The sequence below is a fragment of the Myotis yumanensis genome, unplaced genomic scaffold (genome assembly GCF_028538775.1).
Source record: "Myotis yumanensis isolate MYYU_CA2020_CCGP unplaced genomic scaffold, mMyoYum1.0.hap1 SCAF_11, whole genome shotgun sequence".
Lineage (NCBI taxonomy): Eukaryota > Metazoa > Chordata > Mammalia > Chiroptera > Vespertilionidae > Myotis > Myotis yumanensis.
The window spans coordinates 24,297,693-24,322,217 of NW_027223762.1; the positions used below are offsets into that span (position 1 = coordinate 24,297,693).

The 24,525-nt window shown below is 47.4% G+C and overlaps 1 protein-coding gene across 1 annotated transcript in view; it reads left to right on the forward strand.

The window, feature by feature from the left end:
- The window catches only part of EPAS1 (endothelial PAS domain protein 1), a 77,123-nt gene that overhangs the window by 38,866 nt on the left and 13,732 nt on the right, over positions 1-24,525 (forward strand). The window contains exons 2-6 of the mRNA XM_070429140.1: positions 5,961-6,151; positions 12,961-13,112; positions 13,546-13,630; positions 16,605-16,723; positions 16,814-17,019. Coding sequence (XP_070285241.1) covers positions 5,961-6,151; positions 12,961-13,112; positions 13,546-13,630; positions 16,605-16,723; positions 16,814-17,019 — 753 coding nt within the window. The remainder of the gene's footprint in view (positions 1-5,960; positions 6,152-12,960; positions 13,113-13,545; positions 13,631-16,604; positions 16,724-16,813; positions 17,020-24,525) is intronic.

Sequence of the window (24,525 nt, forward strand, 5' to 3'; positions counted from 1 at the left end):
CTCTTTAGGACGTTCAATGTACTAGCCTGTAGTATTACTATCTCCCAGGAGGCTGTGGTCTCTTTCAGGGCCAAGACCAGGTTGGTTTGATCTGCCCAGTTCCTCCTGAATTAGATTTCTTCCATTTTGACGGGCCTATGTTGATGCCCTTTCCTCCCCTTTACAATAGATCCCCCTGCTGATCATTACTGCCTTTGGACGACATCAGAATGTCCCCGGAGAGCTGGTCACCAGAACACTCCCTCTTCTAAAACATTTTTGCCACACCTTTCGGATTGCCCGCAGAGCCAAAGGCCATTCTTTCAGAAACCTTCCATTGTGGCAAGGCCTTATCTTTGAGGGCACATTTTATTCTTTTAAACAACCAAATTCCATCCTCGGGGTGGGTAAACGGGAGAATATTGTTCGGAATTTAAAACGAAGCATGGTTTATGAAGTATTATGACTGATTTTCTTGTGGGGCTCTGTAACTAATTCTAAAAAGACCCCGCAAAATGCTTAGCACATCGACCGCTTCGCAGGAGTGAAGTTTGCGGCTTCTCCCAAGGTGGCTGTTTTGAGGGGCAGCTGCTTTTTCTGTGGCAGCCATTCAAATCGCTGCCTCCTTACTTTTGCCTCTCTCTGTCAGTTACAGCATCTGGTACAGTGATAGGCACACAAGCTCCCCGATAAATGACTGGCTGTTGGTGGTGACTCTCATTTCCTCCATTCACAGCTCCTGCACACTGGTACCCGCTTAGAATTTCACCACCAGCCAATAGACTCATCCAAGATGGTTTCATTAGCTTCAGCCTCTCCCCCTGACCCGTAACCCATTCTGCTCCTCAGCCATCGAACCTTTTAGGTAATGGACATACAGTTTTGACACCCTGATGGCCCCCAGGTGTTATGTGGGGCAGTCCTGATCGTACTGAACATCAGGAGACAGTCGAGAATTAAGCAAGCAGCCCCGTGGGTGCAGCTGGTGACATCCTGAACATCCCGCCAGGCTATGTTCACCTGGAAGCCAGAAACCAAGATCAGCTTGCCCAAGAGCTGACAATGGTGCCACCTTGGAGCCATGACCCAGAGGTTAAGGGGACATTTTTAAGATAACGAAGCCCTGGACCAAGAGATTTTTCTTGGTTGAACTGTAGCGTATACCTGCTGGAGCTTTAGGTACAGTCACATTTGTTTTGCCTTTTGATGGGCTGCCTGGCTCTCACGTGGACACTTCCCTCTGGTGGGATCCGATGTCTCAGACTTTGAGTTTCCAACTCAGGGGACTTAAGTATAAACTTGTGTATATTAAGATGTAAAAGAAAAAATATATAGACAGAAACTGCTTGTTCTCCATGGAGAGAGACACACATGCAGGTTGGCCCCGCAGCTTTTAGGGAGCACTAGGGAGTCCCTTCTGACACCACCACCCCAGCCCAGCCCCTGCAGAGATGGAGGCAGCCTCCTGCGGAGCCGACAGCACTGATTCCCCTTCTTCCTACTCACTCCCCTTTCGAACTCCGAGATGGGATTTTAGTCCTACTCCTGATGTCTAGGTCTTTTCCCCGCGTGAGTGGGTGCTCACTTAAGGACAGAGTCTCCTCCCATCCCCCGTGGAATCTTGATGTCACTGTCTCTTTTGAAAGCTTTAACCCTCCGCTTCCTCCTGTCCTGTACACGAACATCCAATTTGTGGGCAAGTATCTAACACGGCACCGTGCATTTCGAAGGCATCCAATAAGCAACCGTTTCCTTGCTGCCGGTGGAGAAGAAACCTTTGATCCTGGAGACCCAGATGAACTAGGTCTGAGACAATATCTAATTTAACAAGTTACTTAATCCCTCTGAATCCCCACTTCTTGGGGATGAGAGTTCCTATCTCTCAGGGCTGTTGTGAGACTCGCATGAGATAACACATGTAGGAACAAAAAGTGTTCTCTGAGCCCTGCAAACACCACCAAGGTATTGTGTGTCCTCCTAGGATCAGCTGAAATCCTGCCTCCCTCACCTTGTTTACTCACAGCTTGCTTCTTATCTTAACCACCCATACAGCTTATTGTTTGTACTTGTTTTGTAGTTAATAGAAATGTTTCAAATTGTTGTTTCCCTAACTAGAATGTATTCTCCTTGAAAACAAGGAATGTACTTCTTATCCACCCTGCAGGTCCACGGGTCCAGCACAGAGCTCGGTAAACACCTCTGCGTCTGCGCGCGGGCCCAGGTACCCAGGGCCTGGTTTACGCTGCGTGTCCCATACACAAAATATTGTGTAAGACCAGCCTGTGGTCACAGCAAGGCCACCAAGAAAGACAGGCGCAGGAACTTTGTCAAAAGAGCAACGTGGAGTAAGAAATACATTTCGGAGTCTTTTCTGAGGATTTGGAAAACTTAGGATAAAATATCTTTTTACAAGAAACCGGAGTATTCTAACATGCCGTGTCTAGAATGGTCATTTTTTTAAAAAAGCTGGTCTATTGCAGTTAGTTCTAGAACCCATCTAGGGAACGAAAATAAAGTTTGAGTATTTTAGGAAACAAAGCCTGATTGACCGAAGAAGGTTCAGCAACATGACCCAAAGAACTGGTCAAGATCAGCCTGACCCCAAATATGCCTCCAGCCCTGAGGCGGTTTGGCGATGAAGAACAGCTGTGATGGCCAAAGTCTGAATGTGACTAATACTCAGCCAGATAATGGAATCGTTATTGTCTGTCATGATGGTTTCCATTTGTGGAGAGCTTTCTGGCACAGGCATACCTCAGAGATATTGCGGGTCCGTTTCAGAACACCGCAATAAAGTAAGTCGTAAGCCTTGCTTGTGGAGGGTCTTGCCTTTGATTTGTAAAAAAAAAAACACACAACATCTGTAAAAGCGCAATAAAGCGAAGTGCAATAAAGCGAGGTACACCTGTACTTCCAACCCTTCTACGCTCATCTCATTTGATCCTTACAAATAAGGCATGAGATCTCTCCCGTTTTACAGATGAGGCTATAAGGGCACAAAGAATGCGCTTTTTTGTCCAAAGTCAGATAGCTAGATAGTTTGTGGCCAATATATTAAAACATCAGTCCTCCTAACTTTCATTCCCCTATTCTATTTGCTAAGAGACCTAACCCATGATAAATGGTGTGAGGAAGTAGACTGTATATGCAGCAGTTGGGCTCGGGTGGCGGGGGGAAGTCTTACCTTCACACTTGGCATTAATTATACTTGTTCTTCGGTGTTGCTAATGAAATCATGACAGTGTTACACATGACAGTGTTGACTCTTCCCAGAGTCAACATTAGGCAGATAACTCTGGACTGTGTCAAGTTGAACTAGATAACTTCATTAAAGTCATGTTAGTCCCCAAAGTGCAACTAAAAACCAGGTAGCTAAAATGGAGTCGTGACTTTTAAAAACCAAAAGGCTGTGTGAGATTCTCAATCTTTCTTTTTCTAAATGTTAAGCTGTTGCTGGTTCTTTATTTCTTGCTAACGCCACTATCTCCTACCATTAAGCAGTGGGAAGTGTATCGGCCTAGGAAGAGATGGGTCCTAGCCCTAGCTCTGCCACTAATCAGCTAGATGACTTTTGGTAAGTCACTTAACTGGGCTGGGCCTCAGTTTCCAGATCTGTGAAATGGGACAGCAGCAATTCCTGTCTTGCCCACCTCGCAAGATGGTTGTGAGGATGGAATTAGATAGGGAGCACCCATGTGCCTCAGGACTTCTAAGTGCCTTGCTCACTGACAATCTCCAAGGACTTATGCAGACACTTGCTTTGTGATCTTGGGCAAGTTGCATATTATGTTTGAGCCACAGTTTCCACGTGTGTAAATTGTGCTCACAAAACCCTACCATATTGTGTTGTTAGGAGGATTATAATGATGTAATATCTGTAAGGTACTTGGTGTAACACCAGGCACAAAAGTAGGTGTCAATGAATATTTGCAGGTCCAGAGAACATGGTAGGACCCAAATGTCAAATGCCATTACCAGACAGAGCGCTGACCCCAGACTGCTTTTCCCCTTCCTGGTTCTCTCTGTTTCGTCTGCTCTTCGCTCTAAGGAAGGGACAATGGCAAAGGGCCGTTCTGTGCGCGCGCACACACACACACACAATGGTGTTAATGTCACAGCCTGTTCTGGGGACCTTTCCCACCCCAGGATGGCTTCTCTAGGTGCCCCTGACGACTGGTCACGTGTTGATGTTGCTTGGGGTTGCCAGGGTTGGTGCTGGAGAATGGAATCAGCATCTTCGAGATATTGGCTTTCATGACATACAGGGTGATGTGTACAGTTTTAGTGTCCTGTGCCCTTCCCACCCTCACTTCCTGTGCCAGGATGCCTGCAAACCTTGCACAGCTGCTTTTTCTCCACAATCAGAGGTCAGAACTAAGATGCAAGTGGGAGAATCTAATATGCAAACTGTCACGAAAGGTCTGGTGCAAAAGCAACTTGATCCTGAGGCAGACCCGAGAGGGTGGTGATGGGTGGGGTGCAAGGGAGGGAGTTCTGGGAATTGGAAGTCGGGGGGAGAGGAGGGACCAGGGATTAGGTGAAGGAAACATAAAAGAGAGATAGGACAAGAAAGAAAAAAACACACAACAGTTCCACCCTTTTCACAGTTTTTCGAAAGGTTCTTCTTGACCATTAACAGCTCTTGGACATTCTTTCTGCTGTCTGGGCAAATGGAGCTTAATCCATCCAGGGAGCTGGATGTTCTGTTTTTTAAAATGAAACATGTTGTAAAGTCAAAGCTGTGCCTCTGCCCCAGATCCTGGAGGGTTTGAAAGGCATGTCCACATTCCACGAATCCCAAAATACAGATTTTCTGTCCAGATTAGAGGCGGCAAAGCCAGACAAGAGGAGCACAGCCCTGGCCTGGAATCTCAGGCGGGAGGACAGAGACAGTGAGCTGGAGCCAGTTGGATGAGGCCTTCAGGGCCATACTGCACTGGACACCTGAAAAAAAAATTGTTTACCAACCACACAATACATGTTATTTCTAGAAGCATAAGAAAATACAGATAAGCACGAAGGAAAAAAACAATCCCCATATGCTCACCAACCTAAAACTGCTACCATGTTAGTCTCTAGAGAGACAAGACAATCCATCCTCCATGGTTCTGGGGCCCACCTGCTGGTGCCGAGCCCCGCTTCCCCATGTACGTGCAGAGAAGCTGCAGAGAAATTGGCCTCGATGGACCCATTTCCTCATCTGTAAATTAGAGATGATACTAATGACGACTTGCAGGGGTACTTGTAAGAATTAAAGAAGCTACAGTAGTAGTGCTTAAACCAGTGCCTGGGATATAGTAAGCACTGTACATATGATAGCTCTAAGAATAATAGTTATTTCATTCTATTTTCTAGATTTTTTATAATATAACATACAAGAACTATTATATATATATATATTTCTATGAAAATTGGGTTGTACCGTAGACTTTGGCAATGTTTTTATTCTCATGATCATCTTTTCATGGACAGATTTGTTATTAACATTAGCTAATATTGATTGCTTCCAGTGGAGATAGGCCTGATGCTAAAGGTTTTGCATAAATTGTCATACTTAATCCTCACAATAACTCTGTGGAGAATAAGTACTGTTATGACCATTCTACAGATGAGAAAACTGAGGTTAAGCAATTTAAATAATTTGAGTGTATAGAACTGAACATTCACCTCAGCGCCAAGATAACCAGGACCAGGACCAAGGCATTGCCAGTGGGTGAATTTAGTCTTTGCTCAGACCCCACCATGTGAAGCCCTGTCTGGGCAGACAGAGGGAGCAAAGCAGGCAGGAAGACAGTACCCATGAGAGCAGAGCTCACAGTAGGAAGCAGGTTGTGAGGTTCAGATGACTGGTGTGAGCACGTATTGGTTCAATGTGAGAGCTTGGTCGTACCCTGGGTAGGGAGCCCTCGGGATGCCTTGATCAAGGGTATGATGGAATGACAGTGACATTTTAGGGACTAACCCCTTGTCTCTCAATCTAGGAGTAGCTCGGAGAGGAGGAAGGAGAAGTCCCGGGATGCAGCAAGGTGCCGAAGGAGCAAGGAGACGGAGGTCTTCTACGAGCTGGCCCACGAGCTGCCCCTGCCTCACAGTGTGAGCTCCCACCTGGACAAGGCCTCCATCATGCGGCTGGCTATCAGCTTCCTGCGAACACACAAGCTCCTGTCCTCAGGTGAGGCCCCAGGAGGCTCCGTTGTGCCAGAGTTAGAAGGCCACTGGGAAGGTCTCCCCACCCGGGAACTCCTACTCTGCAAAACGTCCACCCACAGAAACACCATCACTAGTGCTTTCCTCCTCCATGTTACACTCCTCCCTTCCAGCCATGACCTTCACCATGAATACAGCCATGAGATGAAGGGCAAGGACGGGACTACAGAAACACAGGGGCACCTGGAGGCTGAGAGGAGAGGGGGGCTAGGAGAACAAAGCAGCTTTTGCTGGCCTCTCAGCTGCCTTCCCATTGGCCGTACGACCCACACTCCACCCTAGGAAGTGTTTTAGAGCTTGTCTCCCAGCTACCTTCTCCAAAAGGGCAGAGATGTGCCCAGACGGTCTTCCCCTCTTCCTAGCCAATACGCCAGGCTAATTATTTGGTGTCTCTGCTCTTGGTTTCCTCAACTATAAAAAGAGGTTAAAAATGCATATTACACAAGGTGTCAGTGAGAATTAACCAAGGTGCTGTCTGTAAGGCACCTGGCCCAGCCACACTCATTCACACTGGGGCGTCTTTGACAGATAACCACCTCCCCGTGGAACTAACTCATTCTCACCCTCCCTGGTATCTCTGTAAGTCTCAAGTTCACAAAACATTTTTTTTCTCAGAGTTTACATTCTTCATAAAGCCATTTCCTGTTAGTCCTGACCAAAAGAGGTGGCCTCAGGAATTTCTCAGTTTCAGATCCTATGTGACAGTCAATTTTGTGCGGAATCGGGGCAGTGGGTAGTGTCGCCTGTGGTGGCACTACAGGTTGGCAGCGTCCAAGGTAGTAAGGGTGAGGAAGGCGAGCAGGGAAGGGAAGGTTCTTTGGTGGTTGGTTTTCAGTTTTCCCGAGTGAGCAGGGTGCCTTGGAACCGGGTGGATTCCGCCATCCTGTTATGAAGTGGCTATTCTGGGAAAGTAACCCTGAGCAAGGGGAATCCAGCGTGAGGTTGGGAGGCCAGACGGACAAGTGCTATTCTGGGCCCTGGAGCACAGGAAGGATGTGAGGAAAAGACTTTCAGAAAATAGGATGACAGCTCAGTGGGACCGAGGGCTGGAGGGCTCAGCCTGTACTGTAAGTGTAAAGAATCTTGGAAAAGTACAGACGGGAGGGGGAGAACCAAGGGCATAGACAGACTCTATAAAATACTTCCAAGGAAACAATGCAAAGCTGTGGGAGATTCGTTGTCATTCATGCTACAGAGAGAGGGAACAATGGGCCGAAGTGTAGGAAGGGCCTGGAAATGCCATCTCAGGGGACACGTGTCCCTTTTTCTTTTGAAGAGGCTCATCCCCTGGGACAGGTGAAGGCAGTATCTGAATCTGCTCTACATAGACACAGAGTCAGCAGTGGAAAATTTAATAACTAGATGAAGACCCTTCCTGTCACCCAGAAACATCTTCTCAACTTCCTAGTAATGGTACTTGAAATTCTGCTCTTAGACATTAATTCCTTTGGGTTAATCATTGCTCCCTTCCACCACCATCCCCCATTCCTCCACCAACAGAGAGCCCCAGAAAGGTTAATACATTAATCCCGGGACACCTCTCGGATTGAATTGGGACTGTAGAACGTTTCACAGATGATGAAACCTGAAGCACAGAGAAGTCAAGGTTGCCCAAAGTCACACATTTGGGACAGGGAGAATCTGCACCTGAAATTCAAGTCGTTCTACGTCTTGGTCCATAGGAAAAACACCCAGGAGGGCAGGTACCTTCTGCAACCTGGGCAGGCAAAGATGTTGACAAGGACTGGATGTGTGTGGAAGAGGAGGGGAGAGGCAGGGGAACCAAAGTTAAATGGAGGTGCTGGGGGCCGACCCCGAGCAGTGGGGTGGGGAGGAGGTCCTCACGCATTCGGTGAGTTGTTCCTGTCCTTTCTCTTAGTGCATGGCCTTGTTTTCCATGTTCTCCCATACATAAGCCCCTCCGTGGTTCAGAAGCTGACTTTGAGAGGAACCTGCATCAGAGGCTGAGCACGTCTTGCACGTGTGCTGACGGGAACCCCCTGTGTGCCAGACACGCCAAGGGAGATAGGAGCAGAGTGGCCACAGCGAGACCTCACCCATCTCCACTCGGGAGCCTTTGTTGCAAGTTGTGGACACAAACTGCCTGCCCGCTGGCTGGGTTTGGCCCCAGACCAACAAGAGTCCTCAGCATGTCAGCTCTGGTCCTCTCTGTCCCAAAGTAAGAAATGGCAGGAAAGGATACAGAGCCATCTGGTCCTGGTGTCCTTGAAGGAGCAGTTTTCATACAACAAGCATCGCCCGGGGGAGGAGGAGATAGATGGCTTTCAGTGTCCCTTTCTCTCCCCTCCCTCCCAGGCTCCCACCACACATTCCCTCAACCTGTTGTTGAAATTGTTTCCAGGAATTGTGTGGGAGACACAGGATCTTTTTCTTTCCAAGTCATAGTTTGCTTTTTCAACACACATGGCTCAATGAAAAGGAGCAAGAATTTGTGGGCAGATAGACCTGCGTCGGAATCTCAGTCTGGCGGCTTTTTCTCTGCAGCCTTGTGGGAATTTCTTTCCTGTCTTCGAGCTGGACTTTCCTCCTCTGCACAGAGGGGATAACAGGACTTACCAAGCGATGCTGATAAGGATTGAGAACATGGATATAAAAACCCGTTTCCTCTTGCCTGTCACATACTAGGCTCTTGATAAGTGATAGCTTAGAAATCAAAATTACTAGGAACAATAAATCAATCTATAATAAGTATATATATATATATATATATATATATATATATATAATATATAATAACTATACTATCCTCTTGCCTACCTTTCAGCAAATTCTGTCAAAATGCAGAGTTGCCATGCTTTTCCAGGTCAAAATAGACTCATTATTGAAACATTTCTAACAAAGGTGAGCGCTGATGTTGGTTCGTTTTGTCATAGGAAATAGCTGGTTGCATACCTCAGAGTTCAAAAGGCTAAAAAAGACTAGGTTTTGCTTTAGAAAAGTTTCTTCTTTACTTAGTAACATGTTTCCCTTTGATTCTCACAGTAGGCTGTTCTGTGTGGGAATGTTGGAGAGGAAACCTCAAGGCTAAGAAATTCAGGCTAGGAGTCTGGGCTGCCGATTGAGATTTGTATCACCGGAAGCAAACTGAAACAATAGCTTTATGATATTAGCTTCCACGCTGGGCCGAGAACAGAACACACTCTGACGGGAACATCGGTGGAAATACCACTTGATTGTCTTAAATCCTCTTTCAAGATGAGCTCTGCAAACTGTGACCAGATGAGGGTCACCTGCATTTGCAGGGCACTGAACAACTGTAAATATGCAAAATTGGCTTTTCACCCTAAAACGGATTTTTTTTTACTTCCCCACACGCGTATGTGATGAAATCAAATTCCTTTTCCACGAGAGCTGGGGGTTCATGTCAAGCAAGGTTTCTAAAGAGAATTGTCGGGTTGATTATTGATTCACTGGCATTTGCTTAGTGGAGACATCAGTCTTAATAAGAGATTCTGATTTCCTGATCTTTAGACTATTCAGGGAAAGATATTCAAATGTGGGACAAGACATTTTGAAGTTTTTACCGTGACATGTTCGTGCAGGAAGAGTGGAGCCACGGGGGGAAGTAGTGGAGGCAGACGTGGCTTCTAGTGCCTTCTTAGGATCACTTTCAGGCTTGTTTTCCTAGGTTTTCACCCCCTACTTTTTTACCTCCCCCCTCCCCCCACCTCATTCACCCTCCCAACCAAGGCCTTTTTCTATCCTGTTTGGAGAGGAGTCAATAAGCTGATTCAGGCTAGGATGTAAATGTCTAGGAGTAGCTAATGGATAATCTCTTCTAGAGATACTGACCTTGTGTAGATCATTTCCTTAAGACTTAAACCAAAGAAGGATCTGGTCAGTCAGTAGGTATTCACTAACCCCAGTTCTGTGCTACGGCTTATGAAGGTTAATTCAGAGAGGAAAGATAGGCTAGTAAGTAATGTAAAGAACAACGGAATGACTCTCGAAGGGTGAACTTCCAAGGCCACTGGGGAGGCCAGAAATAATAGGTGAAACCAATACCTTCTGCCAAAATGTGAGTGTAGCCCAAGCCTGCTCCCTGGTAATCGTGGCGTTTACAGGTGTGGCTAATGATCCAGTAAGGGATCCCAAAATAATTTCCTTCTGGCAACGAAGACTGCTCTTGCAGTCCGTACCCCCAGGAATTGGGGGTGGGCGTCTGTGGCCCTGGGAGAGCTGGAAGAGAGGAATCGGTCTAAAAGGAATGAGAACTAAGTGGGGACTGTCTGCCAAGCACATCTGAACCAGGAAGATCTCAGCAGGATGGCTTTAATACGAAGAGTCAAAGCAGTGCAGGGACCTCTCAGAGTAGGAAAGAGAGAGGGAGGATAGCCCTGGTGGCGTAAACGTGCACCCTGACCCGCAGCAGGGCCTGGGGACAGCCTGGTCAGGAGCGTGTGCCCTGCTACCCTGCCACCCACTCACCCCAGACGCCCAGCTCCTGCTGCCCGAGGGCCCGCCCCGCACGGGCGGTGCTGCCTGAAGGAAATGAGTGGTGCTCCGGAAAAAGTGCTCCGAAACCTCAGCCCTCGCACATCCTGGCTGTGGGGAGTCATCAAAGCCTGTTTACAGGGGCTATTTTTAGCATTAAAGGATCTTGTTGTGCTCCCTGGGCTGCAAGGGCTTCAGCTCAGCAAAGTGCCTCTGATTGTGGTGACCTGCCCTCTTCTTTGGGGTCAGACTCTGAAGGGTCTTGGGAAGCAAGTAACTGAGGCCGAAAACCTAAGGCCATTTGAAGGCGCCCGTGGGCAGCGTGCTGAGCGCCCCCGGTGGTGCTAGCCTCACAGCAGTGTATCTTTGTCTCCACCAGCACCGTCCAGTCCTTGGGGTAAGAGTTGCTCTCACACCTCTCCACACCCTTGTACTCCCTAGGACAGGACTGAGCACAGAGTAAGTGACACTTGGCGGCAGATACCTAATGTCCTGCTTTGTGACTAGCCCAGGGCAGGCTCATACATAATGGGGGCATAATAAGTGCATAGTTAATTTCCCAGGTGCCTAACACCGAGTCAGAGATTGGTGATGCCTTAGGGAACGCACATGCTCGCAGGAAAGAGCGAGAAAAGGCAGCGGCGTCTTCAGCCGAAAGTGATGTTCATGACCCCTGGCCTCTTGCATGAAAGTCTGCCTCTATCCCACAGTCTTCACCCTCAGCTCCAGCTGACAGGGAGCCAGCCAGGTTCCTTCAGAAGCCCCCAGAGGATAAGCAGGTGCTGTGGGAGCAAACAGTCCCACCGAGGAAAGAGGCCCGGCTGTCCCCGGGTCCCCAGGGGCCCGGCCTGCTGGCTTCCTGGTCCTCCAGCCATTGTGACTTCAGTTCCAAGACGTTCTGTTTCCATTCATGGCCCCCCGAGTGCCCCTCTCCCTCCCTCGCCCCCCACCCCAGAGGCCAGCTGGCCAGCTGCTGTGGCTAATTTCGCCACCTCGTGGAGGCAAGTGTCCTGGGCATGGATGGAAACCAGTTGCGCTCTGTCAGAACTGTTAAAAACAGGAAATTTTAAGCAGGACTATTTCCTCTGGGCCTAGTTAACTCAAATAAGGTTGTCTTGGGATTACTCCAGATTTTGAAGTCAGTGTTGCCACTGAGATCAAAGAAATTAAAGAGGAAAAAACCTCCTTCATAGGCCAGAAATCACAGGGCTGGCCTCTGCTGTCTGGAGGAGGTGGTCACCTATCTGGTGTGACTTACATGGTGCTGAAAGCTTCTCCTCACCCACCCCCAAATAGTTCACCCCCTGCCAACACAGGCTGATTCCCCCAGCTTTGGGGTCACTCGCAGGGCCTTGAATCAAGGTGGTGATTCTCAATCTGTGGTCCGAGGGCCAGCACCTCCGACGTCACCTGGGAGCTTCCTAGGGAAGCAGATTCTCAGCCCCAACTGGAGGCCTCCTGGGTCAGAACCCTGGGGACGGGGCTCATCGAGGGCCACCGAACCCGGGGACAGAGCCCATCGAGGGCCGCCTCGTGCGGTGGGACTGTGCAGGCTCCACACTTAGAAAGGTGCTGGGCCTGGTTTAATTTTTCAACAAGAGGTCCCACATTTTTACTTTGCACTGAGCCCTCCAAATTACATAGCAGTCCTGAGCCCAGAAATCCTTGTTTTAGGAAGCCCCGAAGGTGATTCAGGTACATGCTCTATCTAATTGGAAAGCATGGAGTTCAGTCGTTGTCTTCCTGAAGCCTCTGTTCCCGTGTAGACCTTAACTGAGAGCCTAACATTGTCAGGGGCACCGCCTTCACCTGGCCTCCAGTTCATTGACATCAGGTTTAGCTGACTAGTTAGTTGGCAGTCACCAAGTGAGCAGGGATCAAGTGTGGGTATGTGTGCGGTATAAGGCCATTCCCAGATGGTCTCCCTTCCTATCGGCTAGCTTCCTGCACCAGAGTGTGGAGAGGAAAGAATTTCCCTCCTTTTGTTCCATGATTTCAGCAAAACAGAGGGGAAGCCACCAGGATACAACTCTGTAGGGCCCACTCTTGACTCTAAAGGCTGGCCTGTCCCCAGACGGGCCTGTTCTAGTCCTCTGTAGAAATAGCATCTGTGACTCGGGCACATTCGCTGACCCTGTGTGCTCATCCCAGGCCCCCTGTTTGGGCATGTAGCAGACACTTAGATGGTTGGCCGTGTGCATTTCCAGAAAAGCCCCACTCCATGCTTGTGCGCCATCCCTGGCAGACATCCGGCTATGCCAGTCACATCTGTGTCAACACCACATTCATGCAAGCCATTCAACCCCCCTCTCTTTCCAGTTTGCTCTGAAAATGAGTCCGAAGCTGAGGCTGACCAGCAGATGGACAACCTGTACCTAAAGGCCTTGGAGGGTTTCATTGCCGTGGTGACCCAGGATGGCGACATGATCTTTCTGTCGGAAAACATCAGCAAGTTCATGGGACTCACACAGGTGACCACCCGCCTCTGGCTCTTTCACAAAGGGGAAATGTTTCTATTTGGGGGTAGAAATTAGTGGAAGGTTCTGATCACATCCCTCCTGACCTGTCTCTGCACATACTGCCCCCTCTCTGGTCCCCAACCACAGCCTCAGAACCACACTTTCATCCCCTGGCCTTTGGGTTTGGCATTGCTGAAGGCCATCCTGGTGGACAGCTCTGCTGACTAGGCGAACAGTCCCGCTCTCGTGAATCAAGTCTCTCTCTGACATCAAGGGCAGTCCTGTTACATCCGCCTGTCTGTGGACTTCACACCGAGCTGGGAATCTGAGAAGATCAGATTCAATCTCTTCCCTCTGTCCAGATCTAGAAGGTGGCTCAGCTTCCTCGTGGACCCTTCTACTTCAGTGTTAGGGATGCTAAAGTCCAGCCTTGTTTTTGAAACAGGTGGAGCTAACGGGACACAGCATCTTTGACTTCACTCATCCCTGTGACCATGAGGAGATCCGTGAGAACCTGAGCATCAAAGATGGTAAGGTATTCTTTATTGTGTCTCCTTCCTTCTTGTGCCACCGGGAGGGGATCTGTATTCCCTTTGTAGAGGAGTATAGGAGACATGGATCATGAGTATCATGGTCCAGAAAAAACCGACATGCAACACACTCCAGAAGAGCCTGTGAGAGATCGAGGGCACATACTAGTAAAGGACCTGATACTCCGAAGTCTCCAAGGCAGCCAAACTCCTTACATGGCAGCCCAGGGCTCCCCAAAGTGCAGACGTGGAAGCTGCCAGAGTGATGCTGAAGTGGGCACAGCATCACTCTTCCCAGTTCTGTTGGTTAGAGCGAGTTACAGTCCAGCCCCGAGTCAGAGTGGGAGGGGACTGCACAGGCCGAGAATATCACGAGGCTGGCTCATTGGGGCCACCTTTGGAGACTAGCTACCTTGGAGCCAAAGACTAAATCTGGTCCCCTGTAGAGACATAGGACAGGTAGATTTTGATGGAGAAGAAATTTAAAAGGTTTAGTGTATTGCACTCTCCCTGTGGGGCACCCAGTAGGTGCTGGTGGGTGGGAGAGCCCATGCAAGCAGAAAGCACTTTGCAATGGCAGTTGGAATTGCTGCTTCATCTCTTATAAATGGGGACATTCAAGCAAAGATATGAATGGGGATATTATCAAGACGGAGGCTTTGGGCAGAAGAGGAGGTCAGTGACTTTCAAGGTCCCGTCTGAACTTGACATCGATCACGGCCCTGGGCAGATTCTGCCCATGTCTAAACATCGCCTTTACCATCTCTCACCTGTCACTGCCATGATGTGTGCTTGTCCAACCTGAATAACAGGGGAGTGATACTAAGCCTGCAGGGTTTGGCTGCTGTTACTGTACACTCTGCAAAAGCAGACATTTTATTGGCCCACTTCCACCCTTGTTATAGACTGAGCTCACAGCCTGGGCCTGCAAAATGCAGAATCCCAACCTCCCCCACAGCCCACCCACCCACTGACCTCTCATAAGCCCCATCCTCTCCACCTGAAGACCTTGGACCACCGAGCTCCTAGAGCACACAGCGTGGAGAGCACTCCATGGGCTGTTCCATGTCTTATCTGCACTGTGAGAACTTCTTTTCTGGTTCTATGGGGAAGGGGCTACCAGACTCTGAATCCCTTCCTAAAGCAGGTGTTTGAAGCCTGAGAAAACCAAAGACTCTTTTATATTCTCTGCTCTAGAAACCCATTGGTCCTTGGGTTCTCAGTCTCTAGTCTCTGTCTGACCATGTGACCTGAACCAAGTCCCTTCATTACTCGGTTCCTTGGACTCTTTCTTTTCAAATTGGCAGTATTGAACCAGGCAAAGTCTAGGACCTTCCAGCTCTCCAGTGCCATGATTCACAGCATGATCCTAGTCTATTTATCTAAGTAAACTTTAGGTCTCTTGGTCCACGTATCCAGGACTTGGTATCAAACTCAGTAAATCAGCAAGCAGCTCCTTATTGAAGGTGCCGGCCTGAGTGGACTCATAATCTGGAAGCAAAGGGTTAGCCTGCGCACCAAGAGGAAGATAAGACCAGGAGGCAGATTGTGAAAAACTTTGAAGGCCAGGTGGAGGGCCTCGAACTTTATCCTGTAGACAGCGGGGAGCTATTGAAGGTTTTTGAGCAGGGGTGGAGTAATCTGATTAGAAAGATTAATCAAATGGTAGAATGGCAAGAATCCAGAGGCTAACAAGTTAGGAGGCCACGGGAATAATAATCCAACCTACAGCCACACTCATCTCCAGCACTTGAGCTGGTTTTGGTGGTGGGCCAGGCCCCAAGATATAAGAACACCTCCTGATATGCCAACCCCACCTATGAAAATTAAAATTGTAGGAAACATCATTAAGTATGGAAGGCATGGTTTTATTATCACTATGGAGGAATATTCTTTCTTTAAAAAAATCCACCAATTTGGTCCATTACTTAGTAGGCTCTCCTGGGGATGTATAAGATAGAATCAAAGGTGACACAGTTCACTGGACACACAGATCTTTGGGGACATGACAGTCATCACAGCCCTCAGGAGGTTTAGGTGCAGAGGCTGGTGGCTGTGCCTGGAGGGAGGAGTGCGAGTATTTGAAACAAGGCTCTGGAATGTTCTCGGATGCTGGGCAGGGGCCAGGGGTGCACCTTGGGGACCCAGGATCGGGATGGTGTGTAAGGCAGAATTTAGACATGGACAAAGGGACTCAGATGGCACTTTCTGCATTTATCACTTTGTTTTACAGAAAGTGGAGAAAGTTCTGAATGGGCAGGCTACTTGGAAACTATAAGGAAGGAAGCTATATTGTTTGTCTTGGTGATTTATTTAATTCTGGCTGAGAAAGGATATGCATGTTGAGTTAATTCTCAGAGTGGACTTGCTCACCAAATCCCAGGAGATTTCTACCAGCGGTCTCTCTTGAGCTTCGCATAAGTCAGTTAAGGGGGAAAGCCGATGGCACATTATCCTGAATGCAGCCATGGTTGGTGGAAAATAGGGCAGAGGAAGGTACACATTCCTGTGTGACAGGAATGAGGAAAAGACGGGAGTGTGTGAGGGACATTTCTAATCTGAGAGGCATATCCCCTTGGAGTCACTGGGGTCTCACCTAGACTATCCCTTGGAATTCCTCCTAGGGAGGCTGCACCGGCCCCAGCAGAGTTTTGCTGAGATTGTGGCCAATAGTCACTCATTGCCTTGCTGCTCTGAAGGGAGCACCTCCCACGTGCTAGGTGCAATGGGAAGAAAACAGTGTAACACCCCTAGTCTTTAGGTGCTTGTACTCTAGTTGGGGGGCAAGCTGGAGATGAGAAGGCTTTAGTCCATAGGCGGAGATGGTCCTCAGCATTCATGGCAAGCTACAGGTGCTAACGAGCAGAGACTTGGGAAATACAAACAATACATTGAACAGACAACACTGCAACTGGGTCCCTCTTCTGTATGTAAATGAAAAGCTCAATGGTTCTGTCCACCCTTCCTCACCCAGGCTCTGGTTTTGGGAAGAAAAGCAAAGACATGTCCACAGAGCGGGACTTCTTCATGAGGATGAAGTGCACTGTCACCAACAGAGGCCGCACCGTCAACCTCAAGTCCGCCACCTGGAAGGTAGGGCAACACCAGGCACGGGCTGAGCCCCAGATGCACCCCGCCCCATGCTCTCAGCCCCACATCTGACCCTCCACGGCTGGTCTCCAGGTCTTGCACTGCACCGGCCAGGTGAAGGTCTACAACAACTGCCCCCCTCACGGGGGTCTCTGCGGCTACAAGGAGCCCCTGCTCTCCTGCCTCATCATCATGTGCGAGCCCATCCAGCACCCGTCGCACATGGACATCCCCCTGGACAGCAAGACCTTCCTGAGCCGCCACAGCATGGACATGAAGTTCACCTACTGCGACGACAAGTAGGGCCCAGGAGCGTGTGTGCTGCGGGCAGAGAGTGTCTTACGTGTGTGTGTGTGTGTGTGTGTGTGTGTGTGTGTTGTGCCAGTGATAAAGGCGTGGGTCTGGGGCATCAATGTTGTATTGTTGGGTGCCAGCTTGTGGGTCTGGGTCACCGTTCCACTCCATCCATGCAGCTAAGGGATGCCTAACACCATATTCGGCTGCTCCCCGTTGATTAGCGCCAGGGTCTGACTGCAGAGCTGTTCTGGTGTGCGGCTCTGTTGTCATTGTTGATCACTGTGATGCGTACATCCCTCCGCATGTGTATGTGTCAGGCTCCTGAGGACGTTTTCAGGTCAGTCTGCTTCCTCGGGAGATGATGGCAAGAGGTCTCCATCAGTACCCCCAGTTCAGATGCCAGCTGGGAGCCCGGGCTCTGGCCAGGAGACTGCCCCACGCCCGCATGTTCTGCATGTATTCTCTTCCATTACTGAGCGCTTCCTTCAGTCTTTGCTCCTTCTGTGTCACCTCTGCTCTGGCCACTGTCCAGCCTAGTTTTGAAGGCTTTTCGATAGAGACCTAAACCAGACTCTCATCCCCAAAACCAGGCCCAGCTGGAAATTCTCTCACCCACAGGACATCCGGGGGTATCTAGCTTTCTTGATGGGCAGGGCCTGACTTTCCAGGCCAGGCTGTTTCTTTCCCCTGATTCTAGACTAACCTGATGCTGGCTGGCACACCTTCTTAGAATTGGCCAACCCTCTGGGACGATTTAAAAATGTTTGTAACAGCATGCTTGAGTCCTTCCTGTCCCCCGGTTCTGACCATCATGGTGCCAGGACTCATGGCTCTTGGAGGTGGTGGGAATTATATAATTAGAAAGAAACACTCTCACCTCAGAGGGAGAAAATGCCATGTATGAAGACTTTTGCCCTGGTGCTGACACTGTCAGCATTAATTATAGTTGTTAGCACTGTTACTATTGTAACAATGATGATGATTAGAGGGAAAGACTGCTCCAAAGGCAGGCACCGAGAAATCCACGTGTGTGTAAGGTTATTTAGCAGAGGCAGTCTTTGTATGCACATGAACGTTCTTGGCAGGAGACAGTTTTGTAACATGCACCCCTCTGTGTAGTCTTCTGAGATGACGAGGGACATCCCACTGCAGAGCCCACTCTGGCTTCAGATGAGCTGGTGCCCCTGAGGAGCAGCTGTAGCACCGTGGACAGTGACAGCGGCATGCAGCCCTGTGAGGGGGCAGCACGTCCCCACTGTCGCCCACAAGCACCGGGAAAACCCTGCTGTCCTAGAAAAGAGCTTGTCATGCCTAGATAATAGAAAAGAGGGATATTTTTTTTAGCTTAAGATTTTGATTGTTGTTACAATGAAGGAAAAGAATCCTCTGGAAAGGGTAATTTGAAGTTATTCTTTATCCATTATCTTGTTTTGAATGTGTTTCAGGTCATTTCCTGAAAGCAAGCAACCTTTGGGTAAAAGAGGAGGGGGGACATGAGGAATGGGGGGTGAGTGTGATTGAAGAGGAAAGGGACACAACCCTGGTTAGCTGGGTTCAGGGCTGGCAGGCCGAGGCTGCACTGGCTGGAAGGGATCTGTGGTTTAGGGCTTTTGAGTGTGGAGACAATACTGCATGAGAGTTCGGTTGGACACATCGCACTTGAAGCAAAACCTTGCCTTTCACGAAACCTAATGACATGGCCCACACTCTGAATTCAGTGTTGCCGGAGAGATGATGCAGAGGTATCTGAAGACCTAGAATGCTGTGCTACACAGAAGTTGTGTTTAACCGATTAGCAGCTTAGTTAACAAGGGCACAGACGTGGCTTAGACAATTTATGAAGTGACTATTTTAAGTCCTTAATCCCTAAGTATTATTTCTCGATTGCTTTGATGAGGACTGGTATTTTTTAGTTTTGATAGCTTGTTTTGTTTTCATTGTTTGTATTGGGATGGGGAAAAGCATATTTGTAGTCAGAATCTCAATATCTCTCTCTCTCTCTCTCTCTCTCTCTCTCTTTCTCATGTTCCTTAATGCCCTTCCAAGATCAGTGTTTCAAAAACTAACACTTGCAAATGATAGCTAGTGGGGGGTGATTTCCCATTTTAATCATGGAATGCACTAGTTTAGTGGCATCTGACACACACAAAGGGCTATGATTTCCCACAAAGGGATTTTTTTTCCCATAAGGAAAATCAGAAAGAATCTGATGAAAATGTAAGTCGACCTGAATCCACAAAATCACTTTTGAGACCATTTGGTACTTCTTAGATGTATTTAGATCACAGACCTAATCAAACAAACAAAGGGTCTTGGAGGAAAAAAAAAAAAAAGAAGGAAGAACAGAGAGGAAAAGGAGAAGAGAAATGTAAAAAGAGGCAAGAAAATAGGATTCTAATCTTGTGTTTAACTCTCAAGTTTCCAAAATAAATTCACTCTGAAACTTTCAGAAACATCTAAAATTGAGTGAAGGAATATATGTCAAATGCGTTTATGTGTATATAGTGGACTGCTCTAGATAGGGAGAGTCAGGTTGAGTCACAAGGTTAAGGAAGAAGAATGTCCCAGTCATCAATATAACTGATGACCTCATCTTTGTTTATACTCCATTTCCTAAAATACTGAGCAACCAATTAATGAACTCTTATTTATTGAGCATCTACTCTGCATCTAACCCTGTGCCAGAGACTTTTATGTTAAAGAAGTAAAAGACATGGTCCCTGACCTCGAAGAGTTTACAGTTTGATACATGAGCAACTTGATGAAACCACAGTGAGTAGTACAAACTAGGGCATTCCATTCACCCAGAAGGAAGAAAAAAATGTGTTCCCAGGTAGTTTAAATTGGGTTGCTTTTTCAATTCAGGTGGAGGTGCCCTCTAGTGGTGAAAGAAAATAACTGGAAGCCAAGCCATCAAGGAGAGCACAGCAAAATCTGTATTTTACATAATCCCACTGTGATTTTGTCAATTTTATGAGTCTTCCTATACCTTAGAAGTAAATTATAAAAGCAAGTTATGTGGAGAGAATCCATAGTACTGGGAATGGAGTGGATGAGAGGCATCAAAAGTACAGTAAAAAATTGAAAGTAACAAAGAGGGTCATGTAATCTTTATATGCAGAGTTTGAGGGCAGTCCCGTTTTGGTATTGAATTAAGGCAGCATAGGCATAATAATATCAGAAGCATAATAAGTTTAAACAGTCAAGATGCCTGCATTTTAAATTCTGTGGCTCAAATTTATGAGTTTTTTATACAAAGTAGGAATAGCAAAGATAATAATAGTGAAGATGATGCAGAGAATGTCAATGAAGACAATTAGAAAGAGCCATGAGTTATAAAATAGATACACATCAGAACACCTGGAAGGCAAAAATACTGAAGTCTAGGAAGAAAATAGTTTGCTGATTCAGGCAAATTAATAGTCAAAGATTATATACTTTCATGCATATTGAGAAACATTTAATAAATTGTTTTGTTTTACTTTTTTAAGAGGATGGGTGGCATCTTTAAAGTCAAGGTGATCTTTTCAGATCAATACATTACATGTCATTTTTTTAGTTTAATATATAATGTATTCTAAATATTTTTGCCTTTTCTCTAATTGGCTTTTCTCTACACATCTTATGCAAGAGGATATAGTGTGTTTCTTTAAATCCCTGAGTTAGAAGAAACTTTAAATGCTCCCCTTGTGCATCTGTGTCTCCTGCAAATGACAGTCTTTTTTTTTTTTTTTAATGACAAAGTCTTGAAATCAGCCTAACAGAGTCTGAGCATAGACATATGAGAAGTGCTCAAGTGCGACCTGTCTAATCTAATCTGCTTGAGATACTCCCTGACAGGGGCAGCCCTACAAATTCTCTTTGGAATTTATTTCAAAGTTTACTAGACCTCACAATTCAAAAGCTATTCTTCCTACACGCTCTGTTTCTTTCTTGCTATAATTCAAGGCAAATTTCCTCTAACTGTGTGTGGGCTCCAAGGCAATGCAAGGCAGCCGCAGCATTTGGTGGCGCTCAGAGCAGGGTCAATCCAGGATTGAGCCAGGGCAACCTTCCTAGGAATAAATTAACCTGTCCGGGGACACATCACACGGACAGGATGGAAACTGATCACCCACTGACTACAGCGCTGGCTGTATAGACTTCACCTGATTGTGTCATATTTGAGGAAAGCAAAGGCTAAAAGTACTGTTGTTTAAAACAAACAAAATCTGGATAAAAATATATTAAGCCAGAAGGCATTTGAAATCCGAGTTAGTGAATAGTCTGGATACGAGGAAATGCCATTTCAAAGCTGATATGCACATATAAAAACCAAAATGGGGCGAATCAAGTCTAGGAGAGACCATTGTCCAAAGGGTGGGGGGGCGGGGGGAGGGGAGGAAAACAGGCAGAGACTTTAATAGAAGTGTGGTTTATTAGCAAGTACATTCTTTGAAAAACAAATAGGTGGTTCTAAAGAACTTAAAACTTTTATCCTCTTTAATAGTTTCAATACTCTAACCCAGTGGTTCTCAACCTTCTGGCCCTTTAAATACAGTTCCCCATGTTGTGACCCAACCATAAAATTATTTTCGTGGCTACTTTATAACTGTAATGTTGCTACTGTTATGAATCGTAATGTAAATATCTGATATGCAGGATGGTCTTAGGCGACCCCTGTGAAAGGGTCGTTTGACCGCCAAAGGGGTCACAGCCCACAGGTTGAGAACCGCTGCCGGTCTAACCCATCTGGTTTACATGATTACTTTACTTAGCAAATCCTTTACTTGTGTGGGGAACTGAGTTTAAAACTGCAGCCAGACCTCCTTTGACTCCCGGAGTCAGGCGCTTGCTGCTGTGTCCCACAGGGACGGGCCCCTGGCAGTGTCACTGGGAAAAGCAGCCGCCGCCTTATTCCTAGTGGGTCTCTACTGCCTCTTGAGGCGATGGCACTGACACTGTAGCTGAGAGAATGGTTTCCTCCACCTCTTGGTCACAGGTAGTCTGAGTTGGAAAGAGCCTCTGATCATTTTTAAGGGGAAAGGGCCATTGACGAGCAATGAATACCTGTCATTTTGCATTGCGAAGGCATGACTATCTGACTCTGAAGTCCAGCCCCTGTTGGTTGGAACCTTGTATTTACGTGGGGTAACGTGAACTTCAGAATTCAACAACCGTTCTTTCCTCTCTATTTTGTTTTCTCTTTTTCTTCCTTCTTCCTCTGCCTCCCACGGTTGCCTACATCTGCATCTCCCTCCCAACCTCCCCCCGGATCTGTTTCTTTTTCCATTTTATTATTAGAAGGTGACCTTCTCACGTATGAAATCTGGTAGGTTGATTTTTATATTTCCTTCTTCTCTAAAAACAGAACAGCCCTACTGAGTCGCCTTCTCCCTTAGTGAGCCCCAGGGGCTCTTAATTAGAAAGAAAAAAATAGTTTCCCCGCCCCCGGTGGACAGAACAGATGAAACTGTTATCATAGCTCCAGAGGCTTCTCTGGGGGGGAAATTAGCCGGGAAGGCCCTTCTGTGCGTAGTAGCCCGACCCTATAAACAAGCCGGGTTCATTACCCTCCCCATGGCGTCTGCGTGCCTACAGATGGAGGGGAATGACCATTAGCTTTAAGTTGGGGTTTCCTGGCTTTGTGAATGTTCGTCAATTGTGTTGGGGGTACATGCGTATTTCCCAGTTTTTATAGTCTGTTTAAAGGAATGAAGAAAGAGACATTAAATATTTGTTTTAGCTGACAAGATAAATGAAGGCTGCTACTGGGAAGATAGCTGGCCATTCTGAAATCTAGGTTTGTTTGTCCACTTCCAAAACATGCCCATTGTGTGCCTTTGAATGGATGGTACATTAATTCGATTAAACATATTTTATTATGAGGCAGATCATAACAAACATTCGCTTTGAACATTTTTATTTAAAGATTCTAATCTTGAAAGAAAATTGAATTTCTTCAGGGACTAGAATCAAATCTTTTCCAGAAGAGCCTCATTTTTGAGAGTCTCTCTAAAATTCTAGACCTGTCCAGGAAACGAGGTGGCTTATCTGGCACATCTGTGTCAGCAGGGCCCCCCAGTGCTGATCCCCAGGCTAAGCTTTAGAGAGGCACTGACCGACAGAGAAAAGATACGTGGTTGTAGGAAAGGAGAGGCCCGCACTGTTCAACTGTCTCCTCATTCCCCCAGTCTCCTCCGCGGCTAAGGTGCCACGTTGGGTGCCAGCCCTGGGGAAAGGGTGACAAGGAACATGCCCATTGCTGATGAGTTCAGAGATTCTCAGAGGGGACAGATCCTCCTGGTGTGTGACCAGCTGGCTGGCACAAAGGAGCTCCTGGCATCTCCCTGCAGAGACTTCCCCTGGGCTGAAGCAGCTAAGACCCAAGCTTCTCAGGCCTGTTCACCTGCCCCTTGTTGGACACAGGCTTTAACCCCCAGTCTCACCTTGGCAGAGAACTTGCCTCTTCTCACCTTGGCAGAGAACTTGCCCACGTCAACACTAGACACACCTTCCAGAAAGGGTGGGTTGAATATCTTGAGGGTTTCTGCTGGTGGGGGGTGAGGGGTATGTGTGTGTGCACGCGCGTGCACCAGCCTGCATTGAGGTAGTTCATCCTGTTCTAGGAGGAAAAGTAGAGAGAAATGGTGCCCAGATTCCTTAGCAGTACTGGGACAGGCAGGGCTCTGGTTTAGGTCCTAAGAGAGAATCCACTGTTCAGCTACTCAGGTATATGCCCATGTAGGGAAGGCCAAAGGAGAAAGTGTTCCCTGAGTTCAGGGGTTGACAGCCTAGGTGGGATGTGGAGAGACAAATACATAATTCTCTGTGACATTGTGTTTTCCTGTATGGGCTTCATGAGGAGACATTGGTGAGGCGTCCATGGAGAAGGTGAGGCCTTGAGCTGGCCCCACAATAGTCAGGAGTTAGAGAAGAGGGGGAAGAATGCATCAAGGTTCTGCAGCAAGAATGAGTTTACCAGTGTGGGGAGCTGTGAAGAGAGGGGTCCACCAGGGCAAAGGGTACAAGGTTAGTTGAAAATCAAATTGTACGGGAGATGGAAACTAGAAATTAGGCAGAGCTTATTTGCTCCTGATATGGTTGGAAATGGGTTAAGCTGTAGATGCTTAACCAGGGGAGTGGCAGGATGCAGGTAATATTTTATGATGATTTATTCTGGCAGATATGTGCAGACCCCTTTGGAAGGGAGAGCAGAGACACTGCTCCTGCTTTCCTCTTCATATTATTAATCTCCAACACAGGTGATAAATGATGGAGCCAGACCTAAGAGCCATGCATCTGACACAGAGCTTGGAGTGGTGAGGGTAGCATCACTTCTCATTTGTGATCGGCCAAATTAATGAGACAATGAGCCCATTAGAGAAAATGTGTGAGATAACAAAGGTTATGAAAAATAAGATTTAGGTATGATGTGGGGATGTGGCTAATCTGGTGGTTCTTGGACAGGACTGGTTTATTTTGATGACTCCACAGAGCTAAGGGTTAAGTGGTTCTTCGTGGTTCTC